At 39.8% G+C, this 24,206-nt stretch overlaps 1 protein-coding gene across 6 annotated transcripts in view; it reads left to right on the top strand.

Moving 5' to 3' along the window:
* The window catches only part of CDK14 (cyclin dependent kinase 14), a 582,313-nt gene that overhangs the window by 430,527 nt on the left and 127,580 nt on the right, over positions 1-24,206 (top strand). For all 6 annotated transcript variants that reach the window (XM_032875564.1, XM_032875554.1, XM_032875517.1 and 3 more), the window contains one exon: positions 20,742-20,790. In XM_032875564.1, coding sequence (XP_032731455.1) covers positions 20,742-20,790 — 49 coding nt within the window. The remainder of the gene's footprint in view (positions 1-20,741; positions 20,791-24,206) is intronic.

The raw sequence follows: 24,206 nt of genomic DNA, 5'->3' as shown, positions 1-24,206 counted from the left end.
TATTAGAGATCTGTGTATGAATCTTTATGTATGTACCTTTGAAGGAAAAACTTTTCAGATGAATTATTTTATAGCTATGATCTAGGTCATGAGTAAAGCTAAAAAGCTGAGTCTCTTGGTTTTAACATATTCTAATCTAATGACCTACAAGGTCTTTTTTTTTTAATTAACTTACCCTTATAGTTAATTTCTATAGAATAAGCCCAATTTATTAATTCAGCAATATTTATTGAGCACCATTTGTGTGGATAGGAAGTGGGGGTGTTGCAGTGAACAAAACACATGAGATCCCTGGCAGGTAGGAGAGACCTATAATACATCAAATATACAGTATAGTAGGTGGCAATGAGTATTCTGGAGGAAAATAGAGCAAGAATGGGATCAGGAAGTGCCAGGGAAGGGGGCACCTCACAGTTTTAAATTGTAAATGTAATCAAGGAAGACCTCTCTGAAAAGATGACATTTGAATCAAGGACATAAGAGAGAGAGAGCCACTAAGATATTTGCAGAATTTCCAGAGAGAGAGAAATGCAAATACAAAGACCCTCCAGTGGGAAGGAAAGAGGAGAGTATAAAATCAGGTCAGAGGCAACAGGCACTGTGCCAGTGGGAGTCCTTCACCCTTTACTCTGAACCAGACAGAAAGTACTGGAAGATTTTGAACAAGGCTGCACATGATCTGGGTTGCATTTTACTAAGATTATTTTGTGTCTCGTGCTGAGAATGGGGGGGGGGGGGTCCAGGCTCAAGCAGGGAGACCAGCTCAGAGACTGGGACAGGAGTCCAGGAGAGAGATCACGAAATGTGTCATGAATAAAGTGACTTTACCTTCTCAACTTCTCTGTTTCAGCAGAGAACTTAATCTGGCTTTCCCTTGGAAAGTGTAGCAAAACTAGAGAAACATTTTTAGGAACAATTGCCAAATATGTAAAAGAACAATTAGATAACAACTGGGTCTTATTCTTTAGTATTTACTCTGTATCCTCTTCTGCTCTTACATTTATGCTGACACCAAATTCCTTAACCTCAATCCTTAACCTTTTGTGGGAATTTGCTTACTCCCACAGCAGCCAGGCAGCTGGGACAGGCCACCGCTGCATAAAATAAGTATATATGTAACACACACATACACACATACACACATACATGTGTGTGTGTTGCATAGAATAAGGAGTCTAACTGTGGAGGTACTGCTTTTCCATCATTTCCTTCTATTTAAATTTCTCTTTAAAGAAGTGGGAAGTGGATCTGGTGTTTTGAACCTGATTGCTGTCCTTTTTCTCTTCCCTCACCCTTGGGTTTCTGTAGTATATGGTCTTAAAAGGAGAGGTCTCTCCCTCCCTTTCTCTTTCTTCTGCCTCCTCCTGCCTCTCCCCACCCCCCCCCCCGCCCCGCCTTATATCAGAGCGTTTCTTTATCACCAAGCTCAGGACGCTTGCTATGGGTCAGCCCCAGAGGTAAGAGGTTGTTCTTAGCACTTCCGTGATTCTGTGACCTCTGACTGGATTCATCACAGGCCAAGCCTTGTTCCCTGACAAAAAGTAAAAGTCCATTGTAAAATTAGGACAATTTCCCTTTCACTTGTTCCATAGTTACTCAGTAACGGGATACTTCTGCGTAATGCTCTGTGCCTCAGTTCCCCTCTGAGATAGTAAGAGGCTTTCCCTGCTTTGCCCGCTGCTACTTTACATCGACAGAGGCAACCGGCTTCTGTGTCCCTGGTGAAGTGATACTGGAAATTGTTTGTTAGATAACACAGACTTAGTATTAATATTTTTTAAAAGATTTTATTTATTATTTGGCAGAGAGACACATAGTGAGAGAGGGAACCAAGCAGGGGCAGAGGGAGAAGGGGAAGCAGACTCCCCACTGAGCAGAAGCCCAATGCTGGACCCGATCCCAGGACCCCGGGATCATGACCTAAGCCTAAGGCAGACGCTTAAAGACTGAGCCACCCAGGCGCCCCAGCATTAATATTTCTTAAAAAACACAAAAAACACATCTTGCATGCATTCTTGATGTGTTGCTTGGGTTTTGCAGAATTGTGGTCATTCCTAAATCAGGGTAGAACATAGGGAGACATTGGAGGCTCTCCAGGCTGGTGAAAATGGGCAGGTGATTGAGGATGCTGAAAAAACGCTGAAATTTCCTCCTGTTGAGGAAGACCCTTGGTTGGGAGACAAGCACTGTTTTGTTTGTGCTATAACTGTTTAAGCAAATGGAACATTAAAGCTGGAAGACGCTTCAGGGGCATCCATTCCTGCTCTCTCCCTTGTAAGGTTAGGAACCCAAGGCCAGGGATGTTAAGGGATTTCTCTGAAGTTAGTGAAAGAAGTGGAAATAGATCCCAGGTCTTCCTGGGTTTCTGTCCAGTGCTCTTTTTTTCAGCATACATCATGGAAGATCATGCTACTGGACCTGAGCAAGAAGACTGTATCGTGATTTCTCACTGACTTTTTTCCAGTGAGCATTTTATTGACCATCAGTCTATAAAGAAAATAACAAAAAACTAGAAGTTATCGGGCTGCCTGGGTGGCTCAGTGGGTTAGGCCTCTGCCTTCGGCTCAGGTCGTGATCTCAGGGTCCTGGGATCGAGTCCCACATTGGGCCCTCTGCTAGGCAGTGAGCCTGCTTCCTCCTCTCTCTCTCTCTCTTTCTCTACTTGTGATATCTCTCTGCCAAATAAATAAAATCTTAAAAAAAAAAAAAAAACCTAGAAGTTATCTGATCTCTGTATCTAGTGAACTACACAGAACCACAAATATCACTTTGTTTAAAGTAGTTTGGCCTCTGGGTGCCCGGGTGGCTCAGTCGGTTAAGCATCAGACTCTCGATTTCCGCTCAGGTCATGATCTCAGGGTCATGATCTTAGGGTAGTGAGATCATGTCCCACGTTGGGCTCCATGCTGGGTGTGGATCCCACTTAAGATCCTCTCTCTCCCTCTGCCCCTCCCCATTCTATTCTCTCTCTCTCTCTAATAAACAAACAAACAAATGTAGTTTGGCCTCAAAATAACATGTAGACTCCATGTGTGATACTTTTATTCATCTCCTTTTTTTTTCTTAAAGATTTTATTTGTCAGAGAGAGAGAGAGAAATAGAGAGGCAAGCAGAGGGAGAAGCAGACTTTCCACTGAGCAGGGAGCCTGATGTGGGACTCGATCCCAGGACCCCGAGATCATGACCTGAGCCAAAGGCAGGCGCTTAACCAACTGAGCCACCTGGGCGTCCCACTTTTATTCATCTCTTAAGTGCTTCCAACAAAAGGGCATTCAACAGCATTCCATTAATGACAGATTATTATTCAGGAGTTTAAAAAAGAAGGGTGCTTTTGGGAAGAAAAAAAATGTTGCTAGACTAGAAGCAATTAAAAGTAATAAAATTTAGACTAAAACAAATCTGTGTTCCCAAATCAAGCAAGAGGACAGAGCATTTCTAAAGTGGTTCTGTTATTCTGAAGAGAAAGGTATCTAATGCAAGAGACAGATTAAAGAAGATTTGATGAGTATTTTTTCAATTTTTTCAATAAACGAAGTGAGGTGAAAGAAAAACTTGCCATTGGAGGCAAATTACAGAATGGTAGTATTTGTCTAAGCCCCAGACATATTGACCTTGAAGGCAACATTTAAATATAGACTTAGTTACAAACAGAAAGACAAATTCCATACGCTTTCACTTAAATGTGCAGCGTTACTAAACAGGCAGTGGGCAGGGGATGGATTAAGTGGGTGACGGATGTTATAGGTAAGGGATGAATCACTAAATTCTGCTCCGGAAACTAATATTACACTGTACGTTAACTAACTGGAATTTAAGTACAAACTTGAAAAAATAAAAAATAAAATGAATGAATAAATAAAAAGCAGAAGCAGACCCATAAATACAGAGGGCAGACCGATGTTTGCCAGAGGGATGGTATGGGGAGGTGAGCAAAATGAGTCAAGAGGAGAGTGGGAGATACAGGCTTCTAGTTATGGAATGAGGAAGTCACAGGATAAAAGGTACAACCATAGGGAATATAGTCCATTATAATAGTATTGTTTGGGGACAGGTGGCCACTATGCTTGTGGTGAGCATAGCATTAATGTATAGAGATACTGAATTTTGTCGTCCACCTGAAATCAATCTAACATTGTGTGTGTGTGTGTCAACTATACTTAAATATTTTTTTAAAAGAAAGGATAAAAGAGTATGCACAGAGCATCAGAATAATAAAAAAGAGATTAGAGGTTAAATATAGAGATAGATAAATATGGACTTAGTTGTACTAAGGTTTTGTAATGAGGGAAGAACTTCTCCTCCAATCCTGCCTATTCACAAGCATGACTGGGGCTCAAAAACCAGATCTAGACTTAATTCCAGCGAGAAGATGTAAATCATTGCAGAAATAGGATGCTATGGTGATAACACCTTACCTTTTATGTTGTATTCTATTATTTACAAAGCACTTTTATATGTTGCTTCAACTGGTATTTAGAATAACTCTGAGTTATGAGAAGAATGTTTTTGCCTTAAAACTCTTGTCCCATTTTACAGACAAGAAAGCGAAGCTCAGAGAGATTGTGTGGCTTGCCCAGGGCTCTATTTCAGGGATGTAGCAAAGGAAAAACTCAATCCAGGTCTTACAGCCCCTGGCCTAGTAGTCCCACCCATGCCTGTGCCTGCCTTTCAATGGGTTTCCCTAACTGCAAGCACAGGGGCATGAGGGAGAATTGTCAGTCTCTCCTCAGCCCTGCCTTGTGGCATCTTGGAAAAGATCTGTACCTTCTTGGGGATACCAGAACCAACCTCTTCCCGCTTTAACCTGTGCTTCCAATAAATTGTAGCTCCGAATTGCCCCCTGTGGATGTCTACCTTCAAACACGCAGTCCTTAGTACGTATTATGGAAATTGCCCAGTTTCATGATTTGCAGCCCTAAGGAAGCTTGGACTCTTAGCCTTGATTCGCTCTCTTGGCTTTTTCCCTAGTCTTTAAGAAGGTAGTGGAAAAGCTGTGGAAGCAGCAGAAGTTGTTGTGTGGGACATTCAGTGCAGGAAGGTGGAAAGGAGGACATCTTCATGCCAAGATGTTGCCCTGCAGAGACCACACCTTCAGTCAAGGAATCCTTGTGGATGTGCAGAGACCTATTCCTTGCTCTTCCAGAAGAATGGTATCTGCTCTATCCAGCTCACAAAATCCTGTGGGATTTAAATGAGATAATCTATTTTTTTTACATTCTCTTTATTGCTTTGTTTTTACTTATATTCTGCCTCTTTTTAAGATTTGAGCTAGCTGTATAATTGATATAAAAGTGCTTTTAAACTGCTAAGGGAATATAACTACAAAATATTTTGGACCATTTATAGTGTCCTCTGTCTGGTATTTCCTTTCCCACTTGCCATTTATGCTTTATCTCAAGAATTGCTTTTTATGTCTTTCTTTAAATTGATTAATAGCGGTGGCAATAATCATGGGTTACATCTGCATATACAAGGGTGTGACTGTAATGGTTGTAAAAATGGACTTTAAAAATTATTATGCAAATATCTGATTCTTATCTCAGATTTTATTACTAAAATTGTGGATCTGCCTGACCCAAGGCTTAGGACAGTTAGACTCTCTCCACCCACCATCAACCACCACCTTCTCCAACTTTGCGGTTCCTCCTACCACCAGTAAATGCCACTCTGGTCACATAGTGAAAATGCCAGTTAATCAGTAGATTTATGAATGAAGTGAACTCTGTAGAGTGGAAGAAGTTTTAGCGAAGGTTCACCGTAACAGGAAGGGCAGAATGCCTTTACTTCCTTACTTCTCTGATTATGGCAGTCATGCTGGGAGGTCTCTGGTGGCTGCAGGCGGGAGAGAGCGTGCCCACATGGAGAGGCCACATTCAGTCAGCAGTAACATGCCTCACAGACTCTCATGGCTTGGATTCTTATCAAGTGCTCCGCTAGGTACCAGGCAGTGTTGTAGATGCTGAAGACACGCTCATGAGTGAAGCAGACAAACCTTTTTCCATGTGGAGCTTATGTGTTCACAGAGAGACAGGAGACAGATTACAGGTCAGTGTGGCTGGAATAGTGTGGCCACAAACAGCCGCAGAGGGGTGGGTTCTGGAAGGCCAAGGTGAGGAGTTCGGGTTTTATTTGAAATGCAAGAAGAATTGTGGAGCAGGGAAGGTTTTTAATCAAGGAAGGAAATTGATGTTTTACGTTTTCAGAAGGACCCACTGGCTATAAAAAGTCATGGGCCAATTTTAGAGATGGAAAGAGGTCTTTGCCTCATGTGTGAAGTCCTCTTGATTGGGCGTTTCTGTCTACAGCTCTGCATTGAGAAGGGTCTATAACGGCAAGTTGGACTTGGGGGAAATTATTCTTAGCAGTTAGCAGAGATGCCACAGACATGGAGAACAGAGCTGACCAAGTATCAGTTATGAAGTAAGTCCTAGAAGTGGCCAGTGCTATAAAATAAAAATAAGGGGGCACCTGGGTGGCTCAGTCAGTTAAGCATTTGGGTCTTAATTTCAGCTCAGGTCATGATCTCAGGGTCGTGAGATCGAGCCTCACGTCCAGCTCCATGCTCAGCGCTGAGTCAGCTTGAGATTCGCTCTTCCTCTGCCCCTCCCCCGACTTATGTGTTCTAAATAAATAAATAAAATCTTTAAAAAAAAGAGAAAGAAGAAATAACCAAGAAGTTTGATAATCACTCAACACCGTAATGTGATAATTCCATTCCTCCCCAGTAAGCAGACCTATGGGAGGGGATTATCTTTATAAATTGCAGAAACCCATTCCATTGCAAAGTGGGGACTATCTGTACTGATTTTCTCTGTATCTGCTTGAAGAATTTTCCATGTATTTTCACTAGAGGGCATCAGTAGTGATGGAGACTAGCAGAGTGTCCAGAAAATGCCAGAGAAGATGGAATAAGGTTACAATTTTAAGGAGAAATAAAGTTCTTCTGACCACAGCCTTATCAAAACAAAACAGAACAAAATCCTAAGTAGGTGAGTTTCAATACTTTCACTCTTGGAGTTTTGTAAAGATTCAGTTGGGGCATTACCCATACCTCATCTCACCAAGGTTGATATGGCATGCCAGTCACCAAATAAAGATTTCCCCATCCCTTCAGTAATCCTGCTGTCCCCTCCCCACCCCCCATAAGAGCTAATATCCTTGTATACGGTCCAGTGTGTGTGATTTGGTTAAAACCACGTCTAAGAAAAGAATAAGAGATTCAGCCTAAGAGTGAGAACAGAATCAAATGAAGACAAGGATAACTTTCAAGGTACCGAAAGAACTATCAGCTCTTTAGAAATGGCAGGCTTAACAGACACATGAAAAAGTGCTCCATATCACTCGGCATCAGGGAAATACAAATCAAAACCACAATGAGATACCACCTCACACCAGTCAGAATGGCTAAAATTAACAAGTCAGGAAATGACAGATGCTGGTGAGGATGCGGAGAAAGGGGAACCCTCCTACACCGTTGGTGGGAATGCAAGCTGGTGCAACCACTCTGGAAAACAGCATGGAGGTTCCTCAAAATGTTGAAAATAGAACTACCCTATGACCCAGCAATTGCACTGCTGGGTATTTACCCTAAAGATACAAACGTAGTGATCCGAAGGGGCACGTGCACCCGAATGTTTATAGCAGCAATGTCTACAATAGCCAAACTATGGAAAGAACCTAGATGTCCATCAACAGACGAATGGATAAAGAAGATGTGGTATATATACACAATGGAATACTATGCAGCCATCAAAAGAAATGAAATCTTGCCATTTGCGACGACGTGGATGGAACTAGAGGGTATCATGCTTAGCGAAATAAGTCAATCGGAGAAAGACAACTATCATATGATCTCCCTGATATGAGGGAGAGGAGATGCAACATGGGGGTTAAGGGGGTAGGAGAAGAGTAAATGAAGCAAGATGGGATTGGGAGGGAGATAAACCATAAGTGACTCTTAATCTCACAAAACAAACTGAGGGTTGCTGGGGGGAGGGGCGTTGGGAGAGGGGGGGTGGGGTTATTATGGACATTGGGGAGGGTATGTGCTATGGTGAGTACGGGGAAGTGTGTAAACCTGGCGATTCACAGACCTGTACCCCTGGGGGAAAAAATATATGTTTATAAAAAATAAAATTAAAAAAGAAAAAAAAAGAAATGGCAGGCTTGAGTTGTTACATACCATCCATTGTACCATAAACCGGCCGTACACTTGTTATGGCTTTCTTTGGTTTATAACATGATGTTTTATATTTATTCTGCACACAGTAAGTATAACTAGAAATCTATGCATTGGAAAAGGTCCTCCATGTCTCCTGACCCTGAACTTTTAAACATCTTTCCAAAAACTTTAAAAAATATAATAAGAAGAAGATCTTAGGAACGGGGGACAGGGAATTGGAAGTTTAGCTCTAAAACAAGACAAGTTGATGCCTATGTTCAGGTTGGGTCTTGAGCCGAGTACATTGACTAGTTAACTGTTTCCCCAGGGAAGGAGTGGGACCCCACAGACCTAAGCTGTGCATAGTTAACCATCCTGAGTAATAATTCCACTGTGAGATACATGACTAAGTGATTGAACCAAGGGTAGGAGGAAGGTAGGATTGTCTCTTTTCTGTCCCTGGGACTTTAGAGGCACACGTACAACAGTGTTTGTAACCTGAGAATTTGTGTACAATTTTCAGCATTGGAAAATTCTTAGACTGAAAATTGAAGTGCTCATTGGTTTGTGATGCTATTTGTGTTGTATAGTTTTTGACACTTTGCCAAATGTTTTCCTGTGAATTACCCTCTTAGGAGGGCAGGTAGGCAGGAAGATAAATGTAGCTGAAGATCCGTGAGGAAAGCCCCAGAAGGTAGCACTGGGCCCAAACCACACGGAGCAGTCAGTTCCGCATTGACAGGGCTCGAAACAAACCACCCCAATGCTGGTGCCAAACCCAGATGAGTATCTGTTAGTTGCTCGAGCCTGTGTGGTGAGCTGGGTTTCAGCTGATCTTGTCTGGGTTCTGCAGGGTTTACCTCCAAGATACAGGTGGGTTTCTGGTCTCACCACACATTTTGTATCCTCCTCAGAGCGACAGCTATGAAATAATGCTCTTCCTGTGACAAGAGACAGGAAGAGCACAACGCACAGACACATTTAAACCCACACTGTGTCAACACCACTGACATCCATTATTCACACCAAGTATCATCTCCATGGGGCAGGGAAGGGAGGGTGGGGAGAGGGGCAAGAAGAAAGATTTCCTGGATACCTAATCTAATCTCCCAGATTAGAGTTTATGACTTCTAGGCTGATCAGCTACTCCTGGCTAAAATAAGTGACTCAGAGCCTTAATTTTTTAAAACGATGTTGATTTAAAACACTTTTTTGGGCTATTATCGTAGGGATCACGCAAGACAAATAGACATGACCATGGTATAGTACCTCTGTGGCTAGTATAGAGGTGAAAGGAAAAATCTTGATTTATGTATGATGCAAAGAATATTTTACCCCCAAATACTCAAGTAAGATAAGATAAACTGACTACTAACGATTGGCTCAGTTTTAAGATCTGATGAAATTTCCTTCACTTGCACTTGTCCTCGATACAGTGCTGTCAGAATGTCTTTTTAGCTACCAGACAATAATGTTTGCAACGGAGATTATTAAGAAAGGACATCATGGTGTAGCTACACAGTGCTTTTACCTCTACAGCCAGCTCGGTAAACCCAACTAATAATCTCCTGACTGCTAAAAAGAACAATTGCTATTCTCTCAACGCTCATCCTTGCTCTCCACGAGTGCATTAAAATCACAGACTTACCTATAAGGAGTTAGAAGAGTATTGAAATGTCTGTGATTTTTGTCATTTCTTTATTGCCTCAGAAGGGGTACTTGAGGATAGCTTGAGTATTTACTCTCCCTAGAGTAACACTGCTTTCCCACATACAGTATGTCTGCCTTGTAGATATAGAACTTTACCGTACGAGATGGTCTGTTTTTCAAGCATATCAGTAGTAGTTGTGATAATAGTAGTCATAGCTAGCAGGTATTAAATGTTTACTGTGCATCAGACACTCTTAACCAGTTCTTGAGGTGCATTTCCTGATGGAATGCTCACAGTAACTGAGGTAAGTACTGCTATTACTCCCATATAGGGCAGTGGAGGCACCAAAAGAGATTTTTTTTTTTTTTTAAGTATTATGCCCAAAGTTACTAGATCTGGGAAGACATGGTCTGGCACTTCCTGTGAACACAAGACAGATTCGTTTTCCTAGACAAAAGGTTAAGGCACTGACTGCCTATGGAAAATGCATTGGGAGTGAAAAGAGTACGTTTGTTGTGCATGCTTTTTTTAAGAGCTCTTTTAGCTTCACAGCAAAACTGAGGGAAGACACAGAAATTGCCCATATGTACCCTGTGTGTGCACACAGTCCCAGCCTCCCCAGTATCAACAAGCCCCACGAAAGCTGGACGTTTGTTAGAATTGCTGATCCTACATTGCCCCATCATTATAACCGAGAGTTCATTAGAGTTTACTCCTGGTGAGCAAATGTATAGTGTGGGTGTGGACAAATGTATAATGACATGTATTCACCTTTACAGTATCATACAAAGTAATTTCACAGCCCTGAGAAATCCTCTGTGCTCTGCCCACTCCTCCCTTCCTCTGCCCTAACCCTAGCAGCCACTGATCTTTCTACTGTCTTTGTAGTTTTGCCTGTTCCAGAATGTCAGCTCGTTGGAAGCGTGCTGTTTTATATTGATGGCTAAAGGACCTTTGTGCTCTGTTGTGCTGCTGCAGGCTTAGCGTATGGTTGAGGTCCAACTTCAAGTCTTTGCCCTCGGAGACACAGAGGGGTGCCCTGGTATAGTGACGAAGAGCATGGACTCCACCTCTAGCTGGGTTCAAATCTGGCTCTGCCACATGTGAGCTGTGTAACACGGACAAGGTCCCCAGTGTCTCACTACCTCAGTTTCTCTGTGTGTAAGGTATAAGGTGGAGATGACCATAGCCCCTCCCCCACAGTGTTGTCATGAGGACTAAAGTGAGTGCATATTTGCAAACTACTTAACATATAGAAAATGTTTGCTAAATATCTAATAGGAGGCTTGGGTAGCCCAGCTCTTTGGGAAGGGACAGTAGACTGGGAGCAGAGTCCTCGTTCAGCCTGTCCCAGTAGCCTGCATCATGGCCTCCGGCGACTCAACCTTTCCAACCTCAGTTTACTCCTGTAAAATGAAGTTCTTAGACTCCCTGATTGCTCACACTGCCCCTGAAGGTGCTGAGCACCCCCCTTCCTGATCTCTTTCTCACTTAGGGAAGTCTAGATGAAGGGTGGGTGGGGACGCATGGAGAATGAGACACAGAATCTTTCCTCTCCTTTGTTTTCTGGGCACTGTGAAGACATGATTTGTGAACAGTACACTTTAGACTTACAAGAATGCCTGTGGTTAAACTTTCCTAGAGAAAGACATCTTATGGGGAAGAGGAGCCTTCCTTGACTTTTAGATTGGATAGTTTGAAGACCTCGTCAGGGACTGCGCACTCGCAAAGCCACAGTTGTACACATGTCCGAAAAGCCAAGCCATCAGAAATAAAAATATTTAATGAAGTAGGAGAATGTTTGTTTCTAGAAGTTGCTAAGAGGTGACTCATTTTAAAACGCCCACATTTGGGAATTAAAAGATGATTTGCCACGGCCGGAGTAGGTCACGTTACTTCCGTCTCCTGCGTGCACCATCTGAAGGTGGCTGCCGAGCATTTTGAGGTGGCCATCGGGGGACAGCATCAGGACAGTGCAGTTCTGTTCAGCATGAATGTGTCATGCCAGAGCCTCATGGATAGCATTCAAGGTGTGCCAGATCTCAGTCATTATGTATTTTGGGGCTATCAAGTATGTTAAAGCTCTGACTTGCAGGTGTGTGAACATATGTATTATTTATGTATCATTTCCAAAATGCCTGTTTAGGGGGCGCCTGGGTGGCTTAGTCGTTAAGTATCTGCCTTCAGCTTGGGTCATGATTCCAGGGTCCTGGGATCGAGTCCCACGTCGGGCTCCCTGCTCAGCGGGGAGTCTGCTTCTCCCTCTCCCACTCCCTTTCCTTCTGCCCGATGTTCCCCTGTTCATGCTCACTCACTCTCTATCTCTATCTCTGTCAAATAAATAAATAAAATCTTTTAAAAAATAAAAATTAAAATGCCTGTTTAGGTCACTCTGCTTTTTTGGAGTTGAGAGATCTAACATCCCCACATTTTGGAACAAGTTTAGCCCTCTCCATCTGGGGTAAACTCTCCTCTTCTGTACAGGAATTCTGCTTTACGTCTGTTTTAAAAACTATAAATAGGGGTGCCTTGGTGGCTCAGTGGGTTGAAGCCTCTACCTTCAGCTCAGGTCATGATCCCAGGGTCCTGGGATTGAGCCCTGTATCGGGCTCTCTGCTCAGTGGGGAACCTGCTTCCTCCTCTCTCTCTGCCTGCCTCTCTGCCTACTTGTGATCTCTATCAAATAAATAAATAAAATCTTCTCAAAAAAACTATAAATAGTTTAAATCCAGCTTATCTGTCTAAATCACACTATCAACTGAAGTGTTCACTGCTGGCTTGGCTTTCCTAATAGGAGACAGTGAAGGTTGCATAAAAATTCTTCTGCATACTTATCTTCTATTGATACTCCGTTAGTATTGGTGCCGTGATTTATTGTAGGCTGCTTATGACCATGTATGTTTTGTGCACTGCTGTATATCCACAGTGCCTAGAACAGGGCCTGGCAAACAGTAGGCACATAATAAATATTTGTAGAATAAACGGGAGAATGAAGGAATACTCATGTCTCCTAAAGGATTTAAGAATATTATACATTACATAAACAAGGAATAAGAGTGATTGTTTGAAATCTCACTAGCATGATCCATAACTGTGTTTGTTGTTGACCTTCTAAAGGACCAGAGCCCTTCTGCTTCACTGAAACAATCCTGAGAAGGGCCTCAGGTTCACCTCCCCTGCCAGGTTATACAGTGACCACGGCTCTTTGCTAAAATTCTTACTACTTTTCTTACAAGCTCAGTAAGAAAGCGTAAATGTATTTGTTAAAATATAAAACAATTCTAAAAATTTTTAATTGTGAACATTTGAATATATTGTTGAGAGGAGTTAATTATCAAGCACATCTAACATTTCCTGTGGCGTTTTGGACATGCTCATTTTTATATTGATTTATTGACTTATGAAACACTTGTTTAGTGATATTATTTATGTTGGATGATATTAAATCTGTTTACAAGAGATATGCTAAAGTCTTAGACTTGTAAGATCTCATCTCTGTTGCCACCCCTCCCAAAAAAGAAAGAAAAGCGATAGCTTACAAATCCTGATTTTACCTCTCAGGTCCTTCGAACATATTTGGGGTTTCTAATTTGTTGATTGATGTAACTGTTTACTCATATGGTTTCCTGTTATTGAGGTTAGAAACACAGCAGTGTCCCGTAAGATACAAGCCAAAAAAATAAAAATTTGGTGAGAAGGAAATGAGAGGAATACAAATTAAAGTTATTTTCCTGATGGATCCAGGTCTGACCTATAAGCCAATGAGTACATTCCAGTTTAGGTTTTCTCTTCCTATGGGTTCCAGTCTGCTTTCCTAATGCCCGAAGCCACTGCGGTTATAGGTTTTTTAAGCTGAGTCACTAGAATGTGTACCATTGTTCTCCACTTGTTTTCCTGCAGTATTTCAATGACCCGCAGCACACAAGCAGGGCAATTTGAGGGAAAACCTTTCCAGTTCTCTGTCCTCCCACCCCCCTCCCGTGGCAGAGCGAGTGATTTCTTCTGTGCCAGCCCTCCTCCCTGGCCTCCCGCTGCGTGTGATCGTCCTCTGCAATGTCCCTGCAAGAAGAGAAGGTGAAAATCAGCCTGCAGGTTTAAATTAATTGCACACCTCAGTTACGCTCAGAGTTTCACCAGTTCTTTACATCACAACATTCTAAACTTCTAGTTTAAACATAATTGGAAAGAGAAAGCTGACATTAAAGTAGTCACTGACAGAGTAAACTTAACTAAAGCATAACAGTGTAAAATACTCATATGCAAATAACTTGAATAATCTGATAAAGTCATTCATAGGCCCTTGAATATTTTATTAAAGATAACTGTTACTGGTTCAGAGCCCTGGATTCCAGCACTTTTTTGTTTTTCAAACTTACGTGCTGAATTATATTGTGTTTGTTCTAATGGAACATCACTTTTATTCGTAGTGGAAATTGCTTTTAAAATACAATTTTTTCATGGAGTTATAAATGTAATGCATGTTCCTGCCCCCCCCCCCCAAAATGGTAGCGCCTCCTCCTTTGAAATTGTGTACCTGGCAGTTAAGATCTGAAGGATGCTGGATACAAGAGAGCAGTGCCTGTGTTTTACTGGGGCTGGCTTCAGATATTTGAGTTTATCCTGTCTTCATTTGGAAAAGAAACAGATGCACTTAGTGGCTCTGCCTCCAGGCTCCCAAGGGACGGTGTCCATATCCACACTGACAGCATTCTTCACCCTGTATTTGTAATTCTGTATTTACATTTCGGTGCCACTGAACTATAACTGGGACTTTTACCCACTTCTCCGTGTCCAGTGCAGCTCCTGGCACCCCGGCAGGTGCTTAGGTCACATTTGCTAAAAGAATTCAGAGTTTACATGAGTAGTGATGGAAGGCAAACACAGGGAAACCTCATTCTTCCTTATTTTTTCTAACTTTCCTATGGCGCGTTTCAGTTTGGGCTTTTATGCACAGCTAAGTTAGACATATTGTATTTCTGGGGGAAAAAATTCTATTAGCATATCCTGTCAAACTCTAAATAGAGGCAATTCTTAGAACTTATATTTATGTGCAGCTGTTAATTGCCAAGAATAATAATTTACTTGTAAATGCAAGATTGTATTAATTTTATCTGTAATGGAATTCCTGTTCCTCCTGAAATCATAGCAAATTATTAAAATTGCTTTGTGGGGAGTACAAAGTTAAGGAGATCAAATTTCCTTTACAAGAATACTTGATGTAATTAATTTTTAAAATATATCTTGTTTTTTTAATACCAGACTTCAGATAATAAGTTTTTTAAAGACCTTTATAAAAAGAACTGTTCTCCCCATTTCTCCTTTCTTTGTCAGTGAATCTTCAAACCTAGAATATGCCTTTAAGTTTCTACTCTACACCAACTGTCTGAATTACATTGTGACTTTATAATGCAGTCTAGTAGAGAGTAAACTCAGATATTACATGTTCTTATGAGACTTTTTTTTTTTTAAGATTTTATTTATTTATTTGGCAGAGATCACAAGTAGGCAGGGAGACAGGGAGAGAGAGAGAGAAGAGGAAGCAGGCTCCCTGCTGAGCAGAGAGCCCGATGCGGGGCTCGATCCCAGGACCCTGAGATCATGACCTGAGCCGAAGGCAGAGGTTTAACCCACTGAGCCACCCAGGCGCCCCATTATGAGACTTTTAATTCATAATTGTTGGTGAGCACTTTGACCCATAGCTTTAGAACAATGGCTATTTGGAATCAGGCCTGATCTTCTGCAAATGCCTGCCATGAGAACATAATGACTAGTTTCTGCGCTGATTGGTCAGAGTCCATCCTGGCAGGTTCTTAAATATTTTAACAATTATCCCAGCTTGAATGGTGACTCTGAAGCTCCATGAAAACCTCCAGTACTTTCTGAATCATCCTGGAAAGATTCATGTATTCTTGGCGTGACAGCTGAGTTGAGTATGAAATTCTCAATCTTGGGAACTTGGAAATTAGAGATCTGTAAACCCTCTATTCCTCATCTTAATACCTACCTTCCTGTCATAGCCTATATCCAATCCATCAGTAAATCTATTGCTCTGCCTTTTAACAAGCTGCGGACGGACTGACCCCTTCTCACTGCAGTCACTGTTTCTAGGGCCCAGAGTATATCGTCTCCCTCTTGTACAGTTGTAAAAAACTTTTCTTAATCTTCCGGTTCTGTCCTTGCTCCTGATAGTGTGTTCTCGAAACAGAAGGCAAAATGTGTGGATGGTGAGTTACAGGCCACAGGGGCTCCATATGAGCCCGTCTTCTGCCCTCTGCCCCTTCTCTGTCTCAGCCTCCACTTCTCTCTCCCGGGCTTTCTGTCTGCTCCAGCCACCCTGTCCTTCAGGCTCACTCCAGCCTTGCACGTTCTACTGGAATATGAGCCCCCTGCCTGCATGAAGGGTTTCTGTGTGATTCCCTTCTGTGTAGCCTCAGCCACCAGGAAGGACCCCTGGCACATAGTAGTTGCTCAATAAATAGTAGTTGAATCAATGAATCATTGCACAGTATTTCCAGTCATTCTGTTTGGATAAAGACTGTGTTTAGAAATGGGAAGTTGAGCAGGTTCTTAAATTTCTTTTTGTTCTTCTTATCTAATGGTATTCTTCCACAGGAAATGTACTATAACACAAGCAATACCAGTCATTTAGATTCTCTCCTTTAAAAGCTTGTCCTTAAAAGCAGACAACACTGAAAAGAGACACCAACCAATATTAAGCAATACTTAAGTCTTTAAGTATGAAATTTTTAAAAGGAATCAAAATTAATATGAACAAGATGCCATTTAATTTTATTGGAGGACATACACACAGAACCTTTCTGAATGGAAAGACACACCAAAAGGTTATGTACAAAGATTTTACATCATTCTTTTCAGATAAGTAGATATTTTAATGACACTCCAACCAGATTTCCAGTGGGAACTTTATTTTGTTGACTGACCGTTTTATTTGAAACTCACCTTCCCTCATCACTTAATCTAAGTGTTCCTCTCATACTGGTCTGTCTACATTATATGTCCTTGTTTTATTTTGCTAGAACACTTTTTTTTGCCCACCTTTATTGAGATAGAATAGACATATAACAGTGTATAAGTGTAAGGTGCACAACAGAGTGATTTTATACATCTATGTGTGTATATATATATATATATATATATAACAAAATGATACCACAGTAAGTTTAGTTAACACATGCATCACATCATGTGATTACAGTTTTTGTGTGTCTGTGGTGAGAACTTTGAAGATCAACTCTCTTAGCAGCTTTCAAATATACAGTGCAATATTGTTAACTAAAGTCATTATGCTTTACATTACCTCCCCAGAATTGATCCATTTTATAACTAGAAATTTATATCCTGTGATTGCTTTTCATCCATTTCTCTACCTCCCCATCCCCTGCCCCTGGCAACCATTAATCTGTTCTCTGCTTTTGTTGAGTTCAGGGTTTTTTAGATTCCACATACAAGTGAGATCATACAGTGTTTATCTTTCTTTGACTTATTTCACTTAGCATAATGCCCTCAATGGGCACAGTGCCCACATCGTTGCAAATATCAGGATTTCCTTATTTTTTATGGCTGAATACTGTCCCTTACATATATATGCTACATTTTTTTCATTCATTTCATCTATCAGTGGACACTTTGGTTGTTCCCATATCTTGACTATTGTAAGTATTGTCGAGGTGAACATAAGGCTGCAGAAATCTCTTCAAGTTAGTGATTTAATTTCCATCAGAAATTAAGTATCCTCCTATGGAATTGTTGGATCATAGATAGTTGTATTTTTAATTTTTTGAGAAACCTTCCTACTGTTTTCCATAGTGGCTGTACCAATTTACATTCCCAGCAATAATGTATAGACATTCCCCTTTCTCCACATTTTTGCCAGCACTTGTTAGCTTGTCTCTTTGATACTAGCCATTCTGACAGCTGTGAGGTGACCTCTCATTGTGGTTTTGATGGTTTTAATCTGATAATTAGTGATGTTGAGCACCTTCTCATGTACTTGTTGACCAGTTAAATATCTTCCTTGGGAAAATGTCTGTTCAGGTCCTTTGCCCACTTCTTAGTTATATTATTTGATTTTTTTGCTATTGAGTTTTGTGAGTTCTTTATATATTTTGGATATTAACCCCTTACCAGATAGGTGGTTTGCAAATATTTTTCTCCCATTCCATAGGTTGCCTTTTCATTTTGTTGATGGTTTCTTCTGCTGTGCAGAAGCTTTTAGTTTGTTGTGGTCTCACTTGTTTATTTTCGCTTTTACTGCTTGTGCTTTGGGTGTTGTATCCATAAAATCCATAAAAATGGTCTTGCCAAGACCAGTGTCAAGAAGCTTTTTCCACCTCTGTTTTTGTCTGTGCTTTCAGGTCTTACATTTAAGTCTTTAATCCTTCCGGAATTAATTTTTCTTCCTGGTTTAAAATAGGAGTCCAGTTTCATTTTTTTGTTTGTTTTCCCACCATGTATGGAAGAGATTATTTTTCCTCCATTGAGTATTTTGGCTTCCTTGTCAAACATTAGTTGACTGTTCATGCCTGAGTTTAATTCTGGGCTTTCACTTTTGTTCTATTAGTCTGTGTGTCTGTTTTTATGCTAGTACCAGACTGTTCAGATTGCTCTAACTTTTTGAAAGATAGTTTGAAATCAGGAAAGGTAATGCCCCTAGCTTTGTTCTTCTTTCTCAAGATTGCTTTGGCCATTTAGGGTCTTCTGTGGTTCCATACACATTTTAGGATTGTTTTGTTCTTGTTTGTATAAATACCAAAAAATGCCATTGAAATCTCAATAGGGATTATATTAGGTCTATAGATGATGTTGGGTAGTATGAAGATTTTACTATATTAATTCTTCCAATCCATGAACACAGGATTCCTTTCCATTTATTTGTGTCTTCAATTTCTTTCATCAGTGTCTTAATAATTTTCAATGTACAGATTTTTTTATCTCCTTGGTTAAATTTATTCCTAGGCATTTCATTATTTTTGATGCTTTATAAATGGAATTTTCCTTTATTTCTTTTTCACATAATTCAGTGTTAACATAGAGAAACACAACTGACTTTTATATATTGATTTTGTATTCTGCAGCTGGGCTGAATTTGGCACAAATAGTATTTTGGTGGAGATATTCTGTATATAAAATCATGTCGTCTGCAAACAGAGAGTTTTACCTCTTCCTTTCCAATTCAGATGCCTTTTATTTATTTTTCTTTCTTTCTTCCTTTTTTTTTTTTTTCTTGATTGCTCAGGCTCAGACTTTTAGTAGCATGTTGTTGAATAAGAATGCTGAGAGAGTCAGGGCACCTGGGTGGCTCAGTGGGTTAAGGCCTCTGCCTTTGGCTCAGGTCGTGATCTCAGGGTCCTGGGATGGAGCCCCGGGTCCCATTGGGCTGTCTGCTCAGCAGGGAGCCTGCTTTCCTTCCTCTCTGCCTGCCTTTCTGCCTACTTGTGATCTCTGTCTGTTAAATGAATAAATGAAATCTTAAAAAAAAAAAAAAAAAGAATGCTGAGAGTGGGCACCCTTGTCTTGTTCCTGATGTTAGAAGAAAAGCCTCCTGCCTTTCATAATTGAGTATGGTATTAGCTGTGGGCTTGTCATGTATATACTTTTCTGCATTGGGTGCATTCCTTCTATATCCAGTTTTTTAAGGGTTTTTATCATGAATGGATGCTAAATTTTGTCAAATGCTTTTTCTGCATCTATTAAGATAATCATGTGATTTTTGTTTTTTAGTCTATTAATATGGTGTATCACATTTATTGATTTGCATGTGTTAAACCATCCTTGCATTCCAGGGATGCATACCATAAAAAGACATCATTTTTTCATTGCTGGAAAATGAAAAGTAATCTGTCAGCATCTATTAAAATGTAAAATGTGCGTACCATTTACCAAGCAGTTCAACATGGAAAAATCTGTCCAATAGAAACAAAGGCATTAGTATACAGAGATAGATGTGCAAGGATATTTATTAAAGCATTGTTTTTAAGGGAAAAGGAACTGGAAACGATCTCAATTGTCATCAGTAGGAAATAGTCTAAATAACTATGATACTTCTAGTCTATGGAATATTATACAGTCTTAAAACAATTGTTAAATCTATTTCTTGCTTTGAAGGACTGCTGTATACCAAAAAGATTTCAGACTGTTCATTGTACAATCTGTCTTTAAAAATTAAAATAGTATCTACACATGTATATATGGATGGGTTTGTATTGTAAACATAAAGAAATATGTGGAAAGAGACATACCCTAGACATTAACAATTGCTGTGTCTTCAGGAGTCAAAAATAGAGAGCAGGAGAGGAGATTATTAACATCTATTCTGTGCTGCTTTATTGTTTAACTTGGTAAAACCAACATCTTAATTTTTAAAATATAATAAAGATGACTTAATGGAAAACATAAAGGTACAGTAGAGGACATTGGTAGTTTGGCTTTGAGCCAAACCAAGTAAATGTAAGAAAGAAAATGTAAATACTAAATAGTGTAAGAAAGGAGAGCCACCGTTACTGTATTGGATCAGAGATACCTTCATAGTGAAGGCAGCAGCTCTCACTTCACCGATGTGTCAGTGTTCTTCAGTAGACTTACAGTTTGGAGGTTTGGAATTTGTGTTTCTTTTTTTCTACCCGATTAAAACTTAGTTATTCTAAGAAATAATTACTAGGAAACCAGATTATGAAATAAATCACAGTAACAAAAGAAAAGAGTGCTTCCTTATTTAAAATGTTATGATCTTCCTGTTTTATTCTTTGTAACTGCCCGATCTAAAGGTGAAGTGTACCATGGCCAGCGTAAACATGGCTAAGTCAAACACGGTCTTTTTAAAAGTTGAGGTGGTTTTTTTTTTTTTTAAACATAATTGTAATGTATACATTTGAAACAAAGGTTGCTTATCATTTTTCTTTTTTATTTCAGAACGCTTTACCCTGTACAGCTCTAAAAACCTTAGGCAAGCATGGAATAAGTAAGTCTTTATACAGTTTGTGCTTGTTCTCGCTCTCTTCTTCTTTTCTCTCTGTCTCTCTCTCAATTCTTAAAACTCTCCAAATAAGCTTGTCTTGACATTTTTCATTTGCTCATCCAAGTATCCATGCATCCATTCATTTAACCATTAAATAGTTGATAAGCCCTAACTGGGCACCAGCCACCATGTTCACCCTAAGCCGATGCTGTTATGTATGAGTTTGGGTTCTTAGAGCAACGTGGCATTGCTTGAGAATTCTAAATCCTAAAATTCATTATGCTTAATCTTCTCATAACTGAATTCCAAGAAATGTTTTCACAATAACAAAATAGCATCTAAGTACAGTGTAATGACTGATTCTAATCTAAATAATGCCAGTGACAAACTTGGAGCTAGATAAAATTGATCTTTCAGATTTTTTCAGTTTATCTGTTGTTCTCCTAAGCCTTGTTGGAAAGCGAAGAATGTGTATCACTTGAAATATATGTGATCTGTTTATTTAATTTCTGTTCTCTCATCTGATCTCATTGAAATAATTTTATTTATTGGTTTCGAAATTTGATGAAATCTGAAGGTCTGGGTTTCTCAAGTTATTCAGAGATCTTTTATTGCAAGCCAACGTTTTAATAAATCATTGAAAGTTGGAAAGCAGAGTGATTGAGTCACTCTCATTAGTTGTGGAGATCATATTTCAAGCATGATGCTGGGAAAAAGGTAACTGGGACTGGTTTGATTTAAAAAAATTAATTTGTCATAACAGAATTTTGTCTGTGGGGAATTTAGTATTATTGCCTCAGTTTTTACTGTTACAACATGTTTCATTTTAGACACCATCAATTATAAAAATAAAGAAGGAAAAAACCTTTTTATAATAAAAATGTTGTCAGTAGATCCAGTAGACAACTTATTGTGAGGAACTCATGAAGTGAGTACTTTAAACTCTGCAGTTAAAGTTATTAGTTATTCTAAGAAATAACTTAGTTATTTAGTTTATTTGGAAGATTTGGCAATTTATTTTGATTAAATTCATCCTTAGAAGAGCACTGTGATAACTATTTTCGTCTAACACAAGGCTTTGCATTTGGCCATTTGAAGAATCAGTACTTAATGTCTGGAGTCTCCTCTGGGAGGCATACCCTCTGTTGGGAACATTCTGTGCCTGTTCCTCCACTCTTGTTCCCTTCACCCTCCCCCTCTTCACTGGTCATCCGTCTAACAATTTAATTAAGTGCTTTCATACACCAGGTACCACATATAGTATACAGTTCCTACCTTAATTAAATAACCAAACACATTCTCTCATGATTGCTCAAGAAGGTTTGTCCAAGCAGGTAACCGTCTTAGGAGATAGTTCTTTATAAAGCAGTTGAATTTCTAACCCCACCTTTGAAGTCACAGGAACATCTGGAAGATCTACACAGACCATTTGTGGAGAACAACCATTTCCTTCCTTCAGAGGGACCGAGCTAGCGTGACCTCTAAATTGCCCAGGAAAATAAGTGGCAGTCCTTATCCACTTAGAGTAGTCAACAAAAAAAAGGGAGATGGGTGTGTGTAGATGATGGTGAATGATACTTCTTCCACTGTCCTCTTATGGATATGACCCCACTTTGTGTACACCTGGCCCACTCCAGCCATTCATATCTGTAGCTTGTATTCAGTACCACCCACCACCGCAAGCTCTCAAGCACGCGGCCCCAATGAATGAATGGCCTTTGTCATCCAGCCATTCCACCATGACAGGTGGGATGCCTCAGGGAAATGAGGTTGCCTCATGTCTTTCTAAAAGTAAAGCAAAATTGGTATAGTACTCAAGCGTTGCTTGAATTCTGACTTGCCTGCTTCTGATAAGCTTGCTTCATTCTGACCACCTAAGACCCCATGCTTACTTTGCTCTGAGAGGTATTGATCATGTTACAACAAGAGTAGTTAATTTCATTGATGAAAATCAGGATGTACAGTCCTCTGGTATTGATGTTTTAGAAATTTTAAAAACTGTGTGCATTATGCACAATGTCCAGATTTTTTAAAAAAGATGCCAAGTGTCAGTAAATATGCTTTGACTTTAGAGGGCAAATAATTCTTCAGAATATGATTTTTTGCAAAATAATAACATAGTTTTCTTAAGATGTATCTTCAGGGATATTTATTACTTGCATTTTCTATGAACATAGGATTTATAATTTTTCTACCAAAATCAAGGTCTAAAATACTAAAGGAAATCTTACATTTTCATGTAAAGTATTCTTAATGAACTGGTAGAACTGTGGTTAATGTCTTTCTTTTAATCCATAACATCACATGTGCTTTAAAAAAATTAGAATTACGGGGCGCCTGGGTGGCTCAGTGGGTTAAGCCGCTGCCTTCGGCTCAGGTCATGATCTCGGGGTCCTGGGATCGAGTCCCGCATCGGGCTCTCTGCTCAGCAGGGAGCCTGCTTCCCTCTCTCTCTCTCTGCCTGCCTCTCTGTCTACTGTGATCTCTCTCTGTCAAATAAATAAATAAAATCTTTAAAAAAAAAAAAAATTAGAATTAGGAACTCCTGGGATTGAGTCCCACATCAGGCTCCTTGCTCAGTGGAAAGCCTGCTTCTCCCCTTGCTTGTGTGCTCTCTCTCTCTCTCTCTCTCTGACAAAAAAATAAATAAAATCTTTGTTTAAAAAACTAGAGTTAATTCAAAAGCAACTAACAAACTGGGTCTTACCCTTAGATTGCTTTTAAAGCATTTTAGCAAAAATATTAAAAGCTGAACTTGAGGTAAGATTTTTAAATTATAAACATAACCTGTTCAGAACCATGCTACTTTTTAAGCTCCCGTAAGTCTTATTTTTTGTTGCCTTAAGGAGTTCTCTCAGAAAACACGAAGTAATAAAAATTCACTAAAAATATTTTTAAAATACTACTTTCTGGTATCCCAGTATTATATACTGAATCCTTAGAGCCAAGCCATAGCCTCTAACCCATTAAAACCCAATGAAATTTAGAGAAAACCGAGAATTCAGAGACCCTAATTATATTATTGATCCCTCCTCCAAATGGACTTGTGACTTTGCAGCCACCGACATTTCAACATCTGTCACTTTGGAGGGAGGTCAAGGTTCAGAAGAACTGCATTTAAAGGCTATTAAGCAAGTGCTGGCTTTCTCCATCACTGCTAACTAATTTGCTTGTCTACAAGCACAATTGTGAAACTGGAGCAGTTGGTAAATTCTCTTGTACAGCGGTAATAGGTTCAAAATAAAGTGAACTAATTTGCAAGGACTAATTTGAATTCAACTTAGATGGGTTAATATAAGATGGGTAGGTTAATAAAAAGCAAGTCATTGTTCCAAATTAAGTAGGGTTATCTTTTAAAAATATATATTAACTCCTCTATTAAAGCTAGGTGATGTGTTAACCTACCTAAAAGAGCCAGA

This window comes from Lontra canadensis, unplaced genomic scaffold (assembly GCF_010015895.1).
Source record: "Lontra canadensis isolate GAN:19392208 unplaced genomic scaffold, GSC_riverotter_1.0 scaffold2, whole genome shotgun sequence".
Lineage (NCBI taxonomy): Eukaryota > Metazoa > Chordata > Mammalia > Carnivora > Mustelidae > Lontra > Lontra canadensis.
This window is presented reverse-complemented; position numbering and strand designations above follow the sequence as displayed.